Source organism: Anarhichas minor, unplaced genomic scaffold (genome assembly GCF_050575085.1).
Source record: "Anarhichas minor isolate MPS153535 unplaced genomic scaffold, ASM5057508v1 ptg000004l, whole genome shotgun sequence".
Classification (NCBI taxonomy): Eukaryota; Metazoa; Chordata; class Actinopteri; order Perciformes; family Anarhichadidae; genus Anarhichas; species Anarhichas minor.
Window position 1 is genome coordinate 2,848,815 of NW_027466450.1, and position 19,050 is coordinate 2,867,864.

General features: G+C 43.0%; 1 protein-coding gene across 1 annotated transcript in view; it reads left to right on the forward strand.

Moving 5' to 3' along the window:
• Positions 1-2,754: 2,754 nt before the first annotated feature.
• mcf2lb (mcf.2 cell line derived transforming sequence-like b) overlaps positions 2,755-19,050 on the forward strand; it is a 38,641-nt gene continuing 22,345 nt past the window's right edge. Inside the window, exons 1-2 of the mRNA XM_076102973.1 lie at positions 2,755-2,833; positions 18,333-18,416. Of these exons, the coding sequence (XP_075959088.1) occupies positions 2,755-2,833; positions 18,333-18,416 (163 nt within the window). The remainder of the gene's footprint in view (positions 2,834-18,332; positions 18,417-19,050) is intronic.

Here is a 19,050-nt window from a genome sequence, read left to right on the forward strand (position 1 = left end):
TAGATTAATAGAAGGGCCTTGGTGCTTGTTATGCAGTGTCCCACCTCACTGTGCTGTTGCCATACTGTATCCAGACATATTTTACATGTCACATACAAATCCTATCATAACAATGCTATAAGGTCTATTTTACTTTAATAATGTAATGGGGAATTCTTTGGAGTCATTCTTCAAACACAGTTTGTTATTCGAGTCCTCCACAGTCATGTTTGTGTTGTCCACATTGAATATTTCTTTTGCTACTTTTGTATCCCAGAGAGAAGACTATATTTTAACTGTGTTAGAATGTGTGTTCAAGTTTGTAACCAAAATTAGAGCAACATACACATTATATGATTCATTAGAGATTTACAAATAGGTCTACACACTGCACTTTGTTCTACAACGGATCAGTTTCCCCCCTAAAACAAGGTCTAATGTCCGTCGACTAGGGGCTTATAAGTGTTCACTCTTCCTCACAAGTTATTTTTCTAAGAATGTAGTGGGTGAGAAAAAAAAAAAGTGACCAAATAACTTGACTAGGAACAAATGGGTTTATTGAACCAGCCTTCTCCTGCTGATCAGAATGTCAAACTGCTTTTTCTAAGTCCATCAGCAGAACAGCAGGTGCTCATCCTGTCACTCCTGAGCTTGGCAAATTGTCTGAAATGTCGACTTCTGTGCTCTGAGCAGCACGCCTCTCATATCATACCTTTCAGTACAGCACTGTTTGTATTACTAAACAGGTTTTGAGAATTTACTTTTTGTTTTGGATAAAGACTTTAAAAGTTCAGTTGTTGACTTTTTGCCAGCCTGTCTGTAGCAAATGGGGGCAGAGCACTGTATTGTCATTCTGCTTGTAATAAAGAAAGAGTGAAAGCATTTGTCACCTCTGTTCATTTCATATAATTGATGCACGTTTTTCTGCCATTGTCCCTGAATGACTACTAGGCTCTCTCTCTTGTCATTTCAGACCTCAGTCAATTTCCACCATTCCCCGGTCACATGATCGTCACGCGCCAGCACACCTGCGCCTCATTCACGTTAATCAGCCACTCGGTACCAGCCCACAGACGTTAACCTTATGCAAGGTTGTCTAATACCAGTGTAGCTCCTATAACATTGTCATACTCACGATGAACAGTTAAAAGTATCAAACTCGATGCAGCAGAACCGCTCTTTTTTTTTTTACACACATTCGTCTACGTTGTCAAAACTTGGCGCCTACATTACCAACAATGCAACTCGACCCCCGACAGTTCAATCGGAGATGCAGGTGTTTGTGCTAGTAGCAGCTAATGTAACCTCGAGCTGCTAGTCTCGAGCAGGGATGGGGAGCCTGCTGCAGAGGTGTGGTAAGATAACGTCTTCACAACTCAACCCCCCCCCCCCCCCTTGCAGGAGCCACGAAAGGCTTTATGCATGTTCTTTCAAACAGGCTAAAGTTTAGTAGCCCCATTACCTGTCACAAGAGCTAAGAGTTCTCCTAGTACCTCACGGTCCGTTCCTTCTGTCGAAATGATTTCCTTGAGAATTGTAGACTGTTAATTCTATGGATTATGTTTTCAGCTTCACTGTATTGGCCACTAATTCTGAAAAGAGATGTTGAATAATTGTAATAGAGTACCATTCATCTATTGATAACTAACCTACAAAACCTGGACAGAAAAATAAATGTATTTAGAATAAAGTTGTTTTGGATAAATAATAGAATCCATAACATGTTTCATAATTCTGTTATTTGGTTGGTCAAGTAGTGTCCAACAACATAGAATGTGCAACTTCAAAAAAAAAAGTTCTATATCATGTGATCAGCATCATTGACAGCTCCTTGGGCATTTTTTTTAGGTTCACGACTGTGTCCAATATCTTCTCCTGTCTGTATTACCTGCCAGAATTAGTTGATCTGTGTAGAGTTGTGTCAGAAAACAACAAATTAACCTTTGTACGTAAACAAAGAAGCATAAACCTTCATTGGAAGACCAAAGTATTGCAGTCGAGTGAAAAAATACAAATGGAATTCGCTCTTTTGTAAAGTAACCCTTACCATTGTTTGTAATAGCCAGGTTCCGTCACATGGTGGCAATGCAGCATAATCAATGATGCATGACCGGCAGTACTGTGCGTGTTTCTGTGGATGACAATGTGTCATGACACAGCTGTTGTGCCTTGCCTCCACACTGGATGTCGCTGTTGGTTCAGCTGTTTGTGGGAAACCCTACTGCTGACCTTCAAATCCCCTCCCCCTCTATGTCTTCCAGGTCTTCACAGGTTTGCACCATCATGTGTGCTGAGGCTGAAGCATGCATGTGCGGATGAGGCTGCCTCCTGCTCCACCTCCTCCCCGTCTCCATTGCCGGTGTCCTGCGTTCTGCATCCCTCCGCGGAGGACTCGTCACTGCAGCTGGGGCTGTGACAGCCGTAGCAGCTTCAGCATCTCCCGCTCGTCCGCCTCTGCAGCATCCTCGAAAGCATCCATTTCTCACAAGCATCCCAGCACCTCCGAGCTGCACACACCCCCTCTCTCTCAGATCTCTTTCCTCCAGCGGCCGTGTGTCGTACAAGCCAGCAGCCAGGCGGTCCCAACCTGGGCTAGTTTACCCCTCTTCCCTTCTGCTCGGCTGGGCTCGTCACCACAACAGTCCCCCATCTCTCGTCCTCGTCGCCATCATCCACTCTCCGTAGCACCGGGCAGGAAAAGTAGGCAAGCTGTCTCTTTTTCTTGCAGAAGTGTCTGTTGGCTGGGCAGCTGGTCTTCCACTGTCCCTTTGGAGGATGATCCTGTGGATGAAGACGGAGGAGATGGCCCTGGGGGAGCTGCTGGAGAGACTGAGGACAGTCAGTCAGAGCATAGGTGGGTGACAACAACACACATCACAACAACTGTAATCCCTGGTCATTGCAGAGGATTATGCATGGTTATAGGTGAAATACTAATCTGTATTCAGCCACAATAAGTGACAATATTGTATCTCTTGTTTGGTTAAATTTAGACCAAATCTAATTTGAATCAAGGGTTTATAAAGGAAAATGCAGGATCATCATGTCAATGAGCTACAAATCTTTGTTTCTGCAGGAAACCACACCAGGTTTACCGTTTAACAGTCGCATGAACCTGCTGTTCATGCTGTCTGCCTGGAGCGAGGGTGGTGTTTGGCCGTTACGCCGTTCTTTTGTCACAAGGCTTGCTTTTACTGTTTAATCTTGCCGTGGAAAATGTGATATTGACTCATTTTCTTTCATCTAGAACGAGAAAAAAGTAGTGCATGGTGTTGTGACATGGATTGAAATATTTTGTATTGCATTCAGATAGTTTAGTTATAAAAAGGCAAAGCGTCCTTTGTTATAATTGTATATCTATCATGTTTAATTGCATTCAATCTCATTTGTAATCTATACACTGATGTCTGCAAAAATATCTACGGTTGCCCATTGAAATGGATGATGATATCTACTGCAAAAGCCAGGCTGATATGTGTGATGCTGTTTCTCAGTACTCCACCCTATTGAGTTACAGTTTTGTCTATATTTCTCTATATAGTCCTATCCCCACTGTAACCCTGGACAGATTACTCACTTCATGTAGTCACCTCTTAGATTTTGCTGTCAGGGCTCTGCTACATCTGCTATTGTGTTTTGTGCAACACTGTGTTTAGTCATGGCCTTTCATATTTTCCCTGAGGAGTCAAAGCGGCTGCAGGGAAACATTTTATGTCTATCATTACGCAGTCATGGAAAACAAAGCTATTTCGGAGCCTTTCTGAGTTGACACGAGAACCCTTTTCCCGGACTGCAGATGTGATGTCCTGACTTTGCTCTTGCGGCCTCATGATTTATCACCACTGACTGAAGGACTGATTTCTCTCCTTAATCTAACAAGTGCTCCTAAAATGAATGATATTTCAGCTTCTCGTTTCTTTTTTGATCCTTTTATAGAGATTTCCTTTAATCCACTCACCACCCGCACACAGAGGCCACAGCTGCTCATTGAGTAGCATTGTAGTTTTCAGATCATGATTGTTTTTAGCTGTATTTGTACGTGCAGCTACCGTATGAATGCAGAGGGAAGCGGAATAATAATATATTATATGCTGATGATTTTTTATTTTAAATCTACAATAACGATGAGGCTCTTGCTACAATCATCATGAATACAGCACAGTGGGCTCGAGTTGCATCTCCTCCTTAGCACCAGACATGGTGAAAGTATGGCGGCAGTGAGTGGGTGGGTGGACTTGTGCGAGGAGGGGCCGAAGCTAGAGGAATAAAACTGAAACACACTGCAGCTATGACAGAAATATGAGCTGCGTGACTCCAGACATGATAAAAGCAGAATTACATGAAAATTATGAAACATTTTCGTATTCTTTCTTCTGCATTACATGTGTGACATTATAGTAAACATTTGCAGACATTGCAATCATTGGTAGCACTTTGTTTAAAAGATGAGATGAGAGCAGTAATCGCCTCAGAGAGACCAACACTGATCACAGAAGACCGCAGAGAAGGAAGGGCGCAGTGAGAGTGAGGAAAAGAAAGATTCAGAGAAACTCTGGGGAAACGAAGTCAACTGAGGATGAAAACAATTTGTCATTGACGAACTGATGGCTTCTACATGGCTGAAAAGGAGGGGTCATGTTGTAAATTACTTCTCTCTTCCCCAGAGAACAAGTTGCAAACAGATCTTGTCTCTGAATTGGATCATGGTTTCTGACTGATGTGCCTAAACGTGCAATATTCTCAAACTGATATCAATTCAGGAAAATCTATTTGCATCCCACACCGTGGCTGCCTATATTTTCTTTTTCTAATCAGTGGCAGCGATCCAATCCATCCATCTATCAGTGTGGTCAGTCAGTCAGCAGTAGGTGGGCCGAGCTGTTTAGCACATCGTATCTGTGCTCAGTTGATACAAAAATAATACATGGAATGGAGAAATGTGCATTTCTTCATCGTTCAATATACATAAATAACTTTGGTTTTGGACAGCTGGTCGGACAGAACAGCGAGTGTAATACTTACCATGTTCACCGTCTAAGTTTAGCGTGTTGGCAACATATGATAATTAGCATTAAACATGGAGTATAGCTTTGGCTGATGGGAATGTAGTTTTTGCAGGTATTTTGTCATAAACGGAAGTATTAAAAAAAAAAAAAAGATTTGACCTGATGTGCTAGATAAAAAGTCAAGGGGTCACCAAAGTTATTATAATTTATCTTTAGCAGATTATGAATGTGTGTACAAAATTCCATGGCCAAAGTTGTTGAGATATTTCTCTATAAAACACTTGGTCAACAGGAAGAGTCAGATGATCACCGAAGTCATTAGAATGCATAGTCTGGGATCCATGAATGTATGGACAAAATGATGTGCCAATACATCCAGTAGATGTTGAAATATTTACCTGGATAAGTGAAAGCTTCGACCTGCTTGTGGCGCTACAGGAAAAGGCAGAGGACCACCAATGTCGGTATGCTTCCTTCTCCGGGAACCATCAATATCTGTACAAAACCTTGATGGCAATTGATCCAATCGTTGCTGAGATATTTCAGTCTGGACCGAACTGGTGGACCAACCAACCAAAACATTGCAAACAAAAAGCCACGGTCTTAGCATGGCTTAAAAAAACATGTAAGTTAATTTCTGGTATGAAGAAAAACTGATTTTTAGTTTAGCATATCGTTAATCAGTGAAATGAAAATAATTCTTACTTGCAGCCCTAATGAAAAATGTCTTCTCCTGGACTCTGACTGGGCATTTGACCTACTTCCAGTTGATTTAAAGGGACACATCCAGTTCAGTGAATCACAGGTCTCAGCTTGTGCATCTGCTGCCAGTAATGCTTGGGGAGCTGTTTTATTTATTGCGCAGTAATAGTGACGTATTATATGTGGTGTTGCGGAGCATGGCTAGTATGTATTCACACCTCTCTGCTTATATGTGAGAGACTGTCTAGTGTGTGTTTGCTGCTGAGCCAGGCAGGAGCTGAGGTTTATGAAAGTGTCTGAGCTCCAGGCAGCCCAGCTGCCTCATGACTTCATGGTTGCTACTCAGTCATTTGTTATTGATCAAATGCTCCCTTGAGGCGCTGTTTTGGATTGAAAGGGAGGAAGGAAGGAAGCTTGCCTATAAATCAGATATATACGTAAGACTTTATTGTCACAAATAATGTTGGTGTGAGGTTACTGATTAGCTCGAGGTCAGGGGTTCAACCTTTCAAGGTGAGCTGTGCTGTTTATCCCTAAAGGCATAGCAGGTGTATAGCCAGATGGATCCGTCTCCAGCTAATCAGCAGTGGTCAAAAAGACGCCCAAGCTAGGGAGAGGGCTGCAATAATAAAGCATTCTCAGTTTATGTCATTGCATTTTATCGAGGACAGTTGCAATGTATTTTTCCCATCAAACGAAATATAATTTAAACTGTCTGCCTTATTTTAAATGCTAATGTCCTGCTTCAGATCGTTATCTGCTGTATGTGTATATCGGCTTTAATCGTGTCGAGATAGAAATGACAAACAATGTGTTTATGTAGTGGCCATACTAATTAATTAATACTGTCTAATGGGGAGGCTCTGGGCGGCCACCACTTTGGTCCAGACTGAAGTATCTAAACAACTACTGGCTGAAATTAAGTACTGATGTTCATGGTGCCCAGAGGATGAATCTTACCGACTTTAGTGACCGTGATCTTTTTTTTTTTTTTTTCTATAGCGCCACCATGAGGTTGACATTATAGACAAATTTCAATGAAATTTGGACAGTCATGCCCCCATCAAGATTTAGTAGTAACTCTGGTGATCCACTGACTTTTCATGTAGCGCCATCATCAGATCAAAAATTTGATTTGTCCAGTACTTTTGTTCATGACATTGTCATTGTTGGGATGTTATGCTGATGTTAGCATTTAGCTCAAAACATTGCTGTGGCAAAGTACAGCGTCACTAGCATAGCTGTAGACTCTTAGTCTTGTTGTTTTCTGATTGGTGGTGGTCTTTGCTGATTTCAGCAGCTTTGGTTATTACGTTGGGACAGGCTGACGTATGAGCTTTGTGTGCTTGTGTATATGTCCGTGTCCACACAGGCAGGTATATGGAAGTGTGAGAGCAAACAGTACGGAAGGGCTACAGATGAAGTAACACACAAGAGGTGGGTGATGGCGTAAAGAAAAATAAGGAGAAGAGAGGGTGGGGAGACAGAGATGGAGGGTTATGGGTAGATGGCTGATGTTGTGTCTCCTGCAGTCGCCGCATCAAGTGTGAGAGTGCAGTGCCTCTCTCATTGCTATTCTAAGCCTATAAACTGCAAGCTGCCTTTTGCTCGCCAAACACACATACTTAAAAGCCTGCCAGCAACCTCCTCCACTCTCCCATCAAAGAGGACCCTCTTTGCTCCTCCACCTCAGTAACCAGCACACTCTGAGCTGTCTATGTCCACTGCAAAGTTTTAGTGTTGGAAGGTTTTACATTTCCATGCTCTCCCGGTTCACCAGGAATGAATGCCTGAAAGAATCTGGGGAGATAGAAAGAGGGAAAGATTAGTTAGGGAGTGGAGGAATATAATTAGCCTGAGCAGCAGAAGGGGATTTGTGCTCCACCGGCTGCCCTCTGCTCCAGCTCACCTCCAGCCTCCTCCCCTCCCGTCCTTCCTTGGAAACCTATGCTACTCTGATCAGTCAATAGTAGCACTTGCGACGCACTTGCGACGAGGTATGCATGCGCATTCAGAGTGAGCTGGGCCCATACTCGCCTCTAGTGTGAACACTTTGTTTCAGAGGTTGTGCAGACAGTGACTCAGCTTTTTTGGGGTTCTGCACTGCTGTTTCCTGAGTCCCCAATGTGGCACTGCAGAGGACACCAGGCTTGTCTTGTATGTAGCCAATGCAGACATCTCCTCAGAGGATGCATGTGAGATCATCTCGGCTTGATTCCGAGTGAACCGGCACATTACAACAAAGAAGGTCCTTCCCATGCCGGCATTTGGGGGCTTGCGATTCGGAGTCTATCAGAGTGTGCAGCGGAGCTTTGCAGGTGCAGCGAGGGCTCTCTCTGGATGACAGAGTTTGTTGCAGTGTGTGAGACCAGCAGACTGCTCTCATGTCTCTGCACGAGTTTCTGCGGGAGGGTGGCGAGGCGTCGTACCGGATAGTGAACCGGCTCAGTCATCTGATCCAGAACCTGGACGTCTCTGGACTGGGCTCTCCTTTCCCTTTCAACCCTGCCAGCCGCAGGAACTCCTGGAGAGACTTGGATGGTAAGACCAAAAGAGGAAAGGAGACGGGTGTGTGTGCAATTTTCCAGTGTTCATGTATGTATGCGTGTGTATTTGTATGCAATATTCCCGACTGGAGCTCTGGCCAGAGTTCTGCAGGGCATCACGCCCAGAGCCCCACACACAGTGTTTCCTGTGGGCTTCCCTTTGCTCCCCACTGGGCTGTTTGTGCGTCTTTGTGTGTACAACTGTTTGTCTCCGCGAGAGTGCGTGACTGCGCAGTTCAAACAGTTGCTTCAGTTTCCAGCTTGCAGATCTTCGCAGCTGCACTGATTTATTTTTTTCTGTAGCGGTAACAGATTCTTCAACATATGCAGAAATTGCAACACACAGCACCTTCCCAGCAGACGAGCTGGTGCAAAGGAGTGGGAACCGCTGATTAAAGCTGCTGACTTTTCAAGTTGGTGTCCTGCCTGTCTGTCAGCCAGATTGTTGCCACTTTTTCCACTGCATAGAAGGGACTTTTGCTGGTCTCACTAGCACGCAGGGAGAAAAGCATGGTGAGCAAAGCCAGGAGGAGTGCTTCTCAATGGGATAGTGGGATGCCGATGGTCCCGCTTAAGCCAAGTGAGTCAGGAGACATGTGCATGGAATTACTTCTGTCTGTGTGGTTAGGATGCTTGTGTATTTTGCTATGTCTGGGGGAAACTCTGACCAAAAATCCGACCCTGTGTCTGTATATGTCAGCTATTTTCCTATAGCTTGCTGACACGATGTATGTGAAAACGTTGTCGTTTCTTTAAAGGTACATATCTTTGTCCTCAGATATTTATGTTTGTTCTGTCCCTGGTTGAAGGTTGCTTCTTGTTCAAAGATATTGCTGTGCCTGGCACTTATGGATTGCATGTGTATCTGCAGCTACAGTACAGTATATGCATATGTGTTGGCACGTATGGACTCCAGTAAACAGTATGTGCATGTTTTTCTTGTCTGCTTTGTCTTTACCTCAAGCTGTGTAGTTTCAGGGAAGGTTTCCAGCTCTGTTAAAATCATTAGCCATGAGGTGAATTCGTACAAGAGAGGAACTATGTTGTTGATCGAGCAGTTGTTTGGTTCTACTGGCTGAGGCCACTTAGCAATGATACTGTCAGAAATACTGGGAAAGAATATTTGCGTGTGCTTGATTGCATACATAAAAACATTGATCTGCAAGTTGTTCCACCTATGACTGATTCTTAAGATGATCTCAGAAGAAGCCCAAATGAAACTCCAAAGCAACCTTACTTGTACTCAAAAACATTTTTAATCAAGTGCATTCTGGAATTGACACTCTAGAGGGTATTGTAAGTTCTACAGACTGCAAAGTGATGAGCTTGTAATTTGGGGCTGTATAAACAAAAAAGACTTGACTTGAGGACTTGTAATGAGCGATTAAACCAAATCCGTGTTTCTAGGTGGGAATCCAGTGTGGGATCATGTCCTATCTCTGTTGGTGTTGTCCGACAATGTTATAATAGGACAATGCTAAAATAACGGAGTACTCTTTTTCGCAATGGAGAGTTTTTTGAAAAAAGGATCTAAATCAATGCAGCACAATCAGAGATGTCACCTTTTTTAGTACACATATTTTTCTTCCTTGTGAAAAAAACCTGGCGCCTACATTACCCACAATTACAGCTGGGTATCGGTACTAGATACCTTTTTAAGGTTCATATTTATGTGGTTTTCCTGGCAGCCAATCACAGCAAGCATTCTTAAATTTAATGAGACATGTGATTGGCCCACTACTGCAACAGCTACAACCCATACAGCCAGCTTTGAACACGGACATGTCTGAGCCTGCGGCTTGCAGCTAACGATACTAACAGTGCCTACAGTGCTAACGACGGCAACAGTACTGACAGAGCAAACAGTTTTAACCCGGGGGTAACCAGAGGGTGGGCGTAACTCTTCCACTACAACGCAGTCCCGCCACTTTGGGTCGAGTGGCGGCGTTAGCATTTTAACCGAATGATAGCAATTATATAATTTTAAGGGTACTGATATTGATGCTCGCATCGTAATTTCTTAAAACATACCCAGCCCTACCCACAATACAACTAGTCAGCCGACAGAGTCTGTGTATTATGCTATTAGGTGGGGATGCACCGGTACAGATACCAGTATCGGGTCCGATATTGTGCTCATGTACTCGTAGCGATAAAACTACTCTGATACAGCCGCACCTGATACCGCTAAGGCAACGTGAAGTTAACCTCTCGTCAGTTGAGCCTTACAAGTTGTCAACAACAGCATCATGTTGTATATTTAATTTGTTACAGTCAGAAAGTGAAATCTGATGAAAATGAAACATGTTTTTAAAGTCATCGGCAAGTGCTCAAATGTAAGTACTTGCTCTTGGTCTGAAGAAAAGTGGTATCTGTGCGTCCCTTCTATTTGGGGCTAACGTAGCCTTGAGCTGCTAGCTTCAAGTAGAGATGAGGGGCAGCTTACAGAGCTCTGGTCATCAACTCTCTTCTTTCTAACTCCTCACTCATTATTTTTAAAATGCTCTAGTTTTCTGCTCCAACCTACGCTGACTCGAGGTACATCATCACTTGAGTTAATTTATCAGTTCCCCAATTATGTTAAACATCGTATTCTTGCATTTTGTGTTGACTGAAGCTTTCTTGATTTAGAGGAAAATGATATCTGATACACTAGTTGCTCTCATTCTTGGTACTCGCTCATTGGCTTTATGTGACAAAAACACGATGAATCACTGTCTTAAATTAGACTGAGACTGCGAGTTGAGCGTTCTGTCTCTTTGTTTGACTCTCTTGTTCACGTTGAGTTGTGCAGTTCTTTAACCTAATGGCTCTCGTGTTTATCTCAAGGTTTATGACACTGATAACCTCGTGCTTGCCCTTGGTCATAGAGCAAACATATACATTAAACACAACCCCCACACACATAACGCACACATACACATACTTATGCGCGCACATGCAGGCATACATCACTTAACACAATCAACATCTCTTGCCCAAACCTTTTAGCACACTGAGCTTGTATTTGTAGATAACGGTTGAATTGGGACAGAGAATGGTGTCCATTAGCTTGTTTTTAGGTGAAATGTATCTTTTATGCAACTCATTGAAATGGAATCTAAATCGCCACATTCTGTTCAGAAACAGTGTCTTTCTTTGAGACGTCTCTAACTAAGTCTTTCAGCAAATGTGTAAGAATGGGGTCTTTTATAAACAAGAATAGGGGCTTTGAATGGATACAGTCTGCGAATGGTTAAATGGGGATGCAGGCAGTGTTTGAATGGGCTGGTCAGAATGGAGGCTTTGTACTTTTGGTCCACATCTCCCTAGATAAGGCAGACGAGGAGCCAGAGCTTTGTTGAACTAGGTAAATGAGCACTGGCGAAAGGACTGGGAGCTGCAGTTCCTATAACACTGTGACACAACATAGCATGACATAGCTTAGCATGCATAACTGTTTCTAGTCTTACAGAGTCAAGAATTGATCCCTTTTTAGAGGTCAGTTTTAGTCATTCATTAGCAGGTTGGAGGCATTACTGTTCAACCAGGAGGGGTCAGGTAATGGTGTTTCTTTAGGGGAGGGAAAAGGGTAGCAGGGTGGGCAGGGAGGGTGGGGTTAGGGTGCTACAATGTTGCTTTTGTCTGCAGGGAAGGTAACCTGAGGTTGCAATAGGAAGTCCCCACAGTTACTGAGTGACGCCCTGCAGGCTGTACAGCACCTGCAGCCCGACGGAGAGCGAAAGGCTGCATGTGGAGTCTGGTGAAAGATGGAGTCAGAATGAGAGGGAAACTGTTGCAGTCATACCTTCTTTTTTTTTTTTGCAAAGCTGCATGGAACAAGTGTTGCAGAAGAGGAGTAAACAAGACGTAGGCTGGTGCAGCAGGATGGGGGGAGAGGAGATGGCAGATTCAGGCTTCCTGATGGAGGAGGATGTTGAGGTGGAGTTAGACTCTGGGTTTTGCATTGATGTGGACTTAGAGCTGAGTTTAGGGGAACAGGTGGCTGAAGGCTCAGATGAACACCCAGATAGAGAGGAGTTGGTCTGGTTTGTGAGTACAGGACACGCAGATTCTCCGTTTAGTAATGAGCAAAAAGAGGAAAGTCCAGGAGGAGTTGGAGGGAGTGAAACTTCAGGGGAAGGCGAGACAGAGGCTGATTCAGGGTCGATGGAGAATGGAGAGACTGAAGCGGAGAGAGGAGTTGAGATGGATGATCAAAGTGAAGAGGTCAAAGAGGAGGAGATGCAGGGGTCACTGGATGTGTGTTTGTGGCCAGTAGAGGAGAGTGGGGGTCATGTACGGATCTCTCTGGAGGAGGTGGAAAGATACTACCGATTTGCTCGCTGCTGCCACTGGCTGTGTGGTAGGTATCAGATGTTTTATCGTTTTCTCACCTTTTTGGTTCACAAAATGAGTCTTCCCTTGTCACAGTCTTTCTTTCACTATGCTGTATATACAATGTTTGTTTTTATGGGCAGATTATCCCTTTTATTATATTAAGCACAATTTGGGTCTGTTATGTCAACACAGCATCTTTTAGCTGTCCTTTTCTGTTTGAGTTGGCCTGTCCTCTACCTTTGCTCCCACGTAGAGTTAGGTTTGGAATACACAGCATTTGCTTTCTTCGTTGGAAGTGAAATCTTGAGTTCATTTGGCTGTGCAGTTTCATCTGATGTCTGTTTTTTCACTCCTTAAAATCTATTACATGTAGAAGAAGAAACTGTAAATCACGGACACTCAGTGTTGTGTGTACGTATATAGGATCTGGTAGAGATCATTTTGATAGTGATCAAGAGAGTATATTAAGACAGAACCATAGGTAAATGTTTGTCCTTTAACAAGTTTTGATGAGCTGAGGCAGTACAGAAGAGACATCAGCTGTGTTTGGGCGATTTGATATATCTTTTGGAGGGATTCAGGTGTTTTTGACCATTTATTTTGCTGATTGCTGTTTGCTGTTTTCCAATTTTTCCCCAGATTGTCTTCCCCTGATATTATATGGACTCCTCCGTCGCTGCTCAGCCCTATTTAGTGCTTTGCTTTGTTTTGGTGACTCCCCCCCTCCATGACTGTAAACCCCTAATTCCCACTTGCTGCCCCCCCTCCCTCTTTCTGTTTGTGGGTGTCCATTCTGTTCCCTAGTCCTGAACAAGAATATTATCAGAATGATTTCAGGTTTCCACTCTTCCTGGCCTGATGAATGAGAGTTTCAGGCCTCTGCTCTCGTCCTCTTCAATCTGTGTCAGTAGAAGCAGGCAGTCCAGGTGTGTGACTGTGACCCACTAATGTTTGACTCGTCGGCCACAAACGTGAGCGTGAGTGGACACTAATCCCCATCGTTAAGCCTTTTAAAGAACATTAGCGCCTCAACCAGCAGGTGGTTTGTGTGTGTGTGTGTGTGTGTGTATAGAGGATGTTGGAATAGTATGTTTGTTCAGGAAGTGTATTTTCTCATTAGCAGAAAAAGTGCTCTTGTTCAATAGTTCAGTTCAGTTCAAGCAGTTTGTATAGCAGGGAGAAGTATGAATTTTAATCTGCCATTTTTATTGCCAGATTAAAACACTAAATATCCTCTAATCATGTACCATGTAATACAATGCAGACAAGTAGGAGTAAAATAAACGCCAAAAGTAATTTGAGCCCTTCCCCCCCCCTCCAACTGTTGGGAGGATGTGGCCTGTGTGTGTCAATATACACCGACTTTTGTTTACACCACGATAATAAGTTAATAGTTTATGTACACATGGTTTTTTTTAACATAATTGATCATTTCTGTGCTCCTTGTGACATCATCGATACTTGCTGATCGGAAAAGACACTGGAGTGGTTTCTATGTCTATTTATTTTGTGAGAAATACAGTAGTATCTAAAACTGGATCATCCTCTCCCTTTCTAATGGCCAGAGGGGCTGTTAACGATTGTGCAATACTGTGCCAACTTTAAGTGGAAGTTTGGAAGAAAGTAACGTAGTTGTAGGAGGAGAGGCAGGACAAGCAAGTGTAAAAAAAGGGGCTAAAACTCAAACCTGTCATCTTCCAGGAGGGGGATTTTCCAGTAACAGAATAGCCTCCTTCTGGAGACAAAGTCCAGCTATTGATGGCCTGGATGGGGGGTTGGTTTTGATATGTGTGGGAGTTGCTGGGGGCAAGGCGTGGCCGGCTGAGTAAGTGAGGCTGGGTCAGAAAGTAGAAACTGTTGGAGGTTTCTGTGTGAACTTGATTCCATGAGGGGTGCGTGAGTAAGCGCTCTGCAGATGGCTAGACAGTTAGATCTTTGTGTCCTGAGGCAGTGAGTGGCCATCATTAACAGGGCAACACTGCTTCACCAAGTTTTAAACATCAAAGATATGGTCATTTGTCTTGTCTCATTTTTACTTGCCTGACTTCTGTTAAGGAGACATTTTGGTTCACACACCCATGCTTGAGGTTAAGTTGAAAGAAAAGAACTGTCTCAAATAACATCTGTAGATCTAAGTCAGTCAGTTGTCCCTAATCAATATATGTTAACTACAGATGTCAAAGGAAACAGGATCCCATCAATAGAGGAGGAGGCTGATACAGAATACCATATCTGTTATAGGTTTGGTAGAACTAAGAGACACAATGTATTTAGTTCTAAGGTCAGATCATTTTTCCGACGACAACAAAGTACATGAGAAACTGGGACGGTCCACTAGATTGTGCGATTGTGATTCTTTGTTCACCAGCAACTCATTATTATCTACTTTATAAATGAAGTTCTCTTCTCAGATATTCAGCAGCTACTTATCGACGATTCATCAATCGTGAGGTTAGATGCACTTATTAAAAATCGCTTTGGACAAAAGCCCCTGCCAAATTCATGTAATGTAATTTAATATGATTGTCATGCTGCTTATGTTGGTGCATGAACTTTGTTTAAAATGTTTCCTGCTTGATAGGAAAGCTATCTCAAATCATATGGTATGCTCAGTAATGTCAAGTGTGAGAGAATTGTAGTGTACTGTAGTCAGTGGGCTTACACATGTGAAAACACAGGTATGGTCCTTTAAGTCCTCTGAGTAGCTAAACCCTTTGACTGATGTTGTTTTGACACAACAGGCAAGGCACCAGCTGCTCTCTGAGTAAAAAGGTTTAAAGGAGGCAGGAGACTGAAAATGCCAGACCAAGAAGACACACTTGAATGAATCCTGTCCTCAAACAGTTTGTGTGTGCGTGAGAGAGAGAGAGAGAGATAAAGCAAGGAAGCAATAAACTTCAATGTCCCGACACCCTAAGGCTAAGTAACCTGATAGGTTTTGCCCAACAAAGAGTCAACAGCAAGTCTCGTTGGTTTGTTAAAACTGGAGTCAGAGGAGTGCTCGAAGTAGAAGGGCTGTGTCTGTAAAGAGACAGACAGACTAGTCTGGATAAAGAGGGAATCGACATCCATAACTATGATGGATATTTTGTGGTACTCCGAGATGGACTGAGCTCCAGTGAGTACGACGTTACACTAGGTGGACGTGTTTTGGCCTGGGCAGGTATGGTGCCATACAAAGTATGGTAAGAAAGCTGTACGGACAAACTGTGTATGCCAACATTTAGTCCATTTTACTCGAACTGTGGTGCGATTTGTTGGGGCAGTTGTGAATGCAGTAAATTTACTCTGGTGTGGACCAAATCATTTGATCCATAACAGTCAGGAGCTTTTTTGAAAGACATTAACCTGTATAGTTACTGCTACTAACTACTCTACAACATATTTCCAGCATGGGAATGACATGGTGATACTGTATGATTGGCCTTATGACAAAAAGACCAAACAAAGAGAAAAAAGTCAAAATAGTTACTCTGCAGTCTATTACATGTTTGTAACCAAGTTTACGGAATAATGTCTCTGAGAGACACTCCCTTCCTGTATTCTCCTGGCGTTTCTGTTCTCTAGATGGCCATCCTTTGTTGTTTCCCCCATCATTTTCCACCTGTATTTTCATCCCTCCAGCCTTTTTTTTAAATTGAAGTACAGTATTAAAATTCAGTTTAGTGGATGCTAAAGAGGCATGCAGAAGAACTGCACCTCTTTAGACCTTTGGCATCCTGGTGGGCTGGAACCATGGCCGTACGCAGGGTTTTAGAAATACAGAGGTCCAAAAATTCTTTCTTTTTCTCACTGCCTCCTCTGCTTGTCCCGTATTTTTTCCCTTCTCAAAGCTGAGGTTTGATTGACAGTCGTTTCATCTTTGTGTGTCTCAGTGAAGAAAGTAAGAACACATGGGTTATAAAGGGTTGAAAGTGAAACTAACTAGCCGGCATCATTGGCCACTGTTTAACGCGGCGCGACCAAATGGAGATCAAAGGAGCAAGTTGGTAATCTTGGCATCGTACAATATCTTTGCTGCACCACAATCAACTTATTTTTAGTCAGAAAACACAGAGGTCCAGACCTCGGTGACCTCAGTGGTGGCTACGGCCGTGGCCATGGAAGTGCTTTTAAACGTGAAAATGGAAAAATAGAGAGAGCTGAAGAAATCAGTCGTGTTTTTCTTAACTTCATGTGGTCTTTCAGCTTTTATGACATAGACGATTACAGAGCCCAATTTGCCTGGAGCTAAATATAACAAAATGCATCCTGTTGGAAGATGTGGCCAGTAACTGAGCAGTTGTTTTTCAGGTTCTGATACTGAGTCGCCCTGATGGAAGGCATCGTAACACAAATGTTTGCACACCAAAAATGCCCCAAGGATTGATACTGAAAACCACTTACCCTTACAGCATCTTCTCACGGCAGTATCGGACCACAATGGACGTCACAGCTTCTCACTGTGACGTCTTCGTGACTCATCACAGACGGCTGTTTAGTCAATGAGATATAAAGCTGATGAAACGGACCTCATAGATCTTTTGTTATGTTGGGGATGGCTGCATGAATCCAGTGAAATACACGTGTTTGATTGAATGTCTTGTGTTTAAGGCTTTAGGATCCTTTATAGATACCACATATATAAACCACGACCCACAATGCATAGCAGCAACATTATAATCCTGCAGAAAATGTCTGTACTTCTGCCAATTTTTCTGTATTGATCTGTTTTGCCCTTTGTTGCATATCGTAGGGAGACTGTTTATGTGTGATGTCTAATCATGAGGCCTAGCAGCTGGCAGAGACGTGTTTTTCAGTGTAACCTACTTGTTTTTCACACTAATTTTGTCAAATATCTCAAGTTGTGCTTTGTCTTGCCACTTAGACCACATGGGAAATATACTATATTTTCCTGTTTGCACATTCCCTGCTGTAACCATGTTCAACATGTGTGATGTTATTTTGATGATATACAAATGTATACAGTCCTTCACCTGGCCCAAAAGTCTCTTGGTAAACTGCACTGCCTCTGCCCTGTGCGTGTCTGCTGCCACCAGTTTGATCCCTGAATCCTCATCTCCTACTGGGGGCATTGAACCTTAAATCTGATTATTTTAATCCTTATGAAGGGAGTCCATGGGGGATGGATAGCTGTTGAAGGTGGAATGAGGGGACCAACAAAGCCTGTTGATTTATCAATACTGTATGCTATCTTCAGGAAAGCTTTTTGTTTTTTCTGGGATGCTCGCACAGTAAACAAAGAATAGTAAAACGGAGAAAAGTGTTACTGAATTGCTGAATTGCTTGCGCACGAGTAGCACGCCTGCGCAAGAGTGATACCGTTTATGTGTAAGTGTTAAATAGTAAAGTTTGATAAATAAACTTGCACTTGGATTATACTGTACGAGTTCTGTGGGAGATTGTAAATGAATGTTTTGATGTAGTTTTGCTGTAGTTAAACGCAGCCTCCCCATTTGCTTCAATTACTTCAAATACTTTTCTCCGTTTTTTAATTCTAGATTCACCATGGAGGCATGCGAGAACAATTAAGTTTTCCGCAAGAGAATAAGGTCACAAATGATGGGTAATTAATACACAAATGGTCATTTTGTGGGTAAAGTATTTTTTCAATGTACTGGAAATGTTACTGCTATAGTTTTTCTTAGAAATATGTGTTTGTATTTGAATTCTCCCTCTATTGTACGTGGCAAAGCAGCTCTTTAATGGATTTCAGCCTCCCTCCCTACTGTACGTCTTCACCTCTGATGTCACAAATATTTCCCTCTGTTTTCTCCAGATGAGATCATGCAGCTGGACAGCAGTCCGCTCCATGCTGCTGACATCACCCCTGACCTCAAGAAGCAGTTTGCCTTCCTTTCAGGTGACTCTTCCATTTCTATCTCTGCGTATCTGTCTGTATGGGCTTATGGGCTTATTTCATCCCACCTGCTGCCTGTCAGTTTGTATCTTAATTAGCACTAATCATCTGCCTCATCTCTGCCACCAGAGGAATCATTTATATTTGAACTACTCCACTTGATTTTTGCATATTTAATGTGAACAGTTCTCTCCCGGCAGTTATGATTTGCTATTCAAATGTCACCTCCCTCCATTTCCTCTTCATTCTCTGTCATGTTCTGGTCCAAATACCCTTTATATTGTTGCTGCTGTTACCTGATCTCTATTTGCTTGCTGCCTCTGCATGTCCAGTTTTATGATAACATCCATGTTTTGTGTCTTTCCACATCATTTGAGGCATCTTCCGCTGAGATTGCCAGTTATTTGTGATGCATATTATATCGTTTCTTACAGTACAGTACTGTGTGCCAGAGCTGACCTTGTGAATGCAGCCAGCAAGACAAATATTTAAGCAGACGTTGAAACCATGACCATGCACTCGCTGTTGCTATAGTGATGAGAGAAGAAAAGGCAGACAGATTCATATTCCAGTCACATGCGCTGACAGAGCAGAGCAGCTGTTTCTGTGTGTGTGTGTGTGTGTGTGTGTGTGTGTG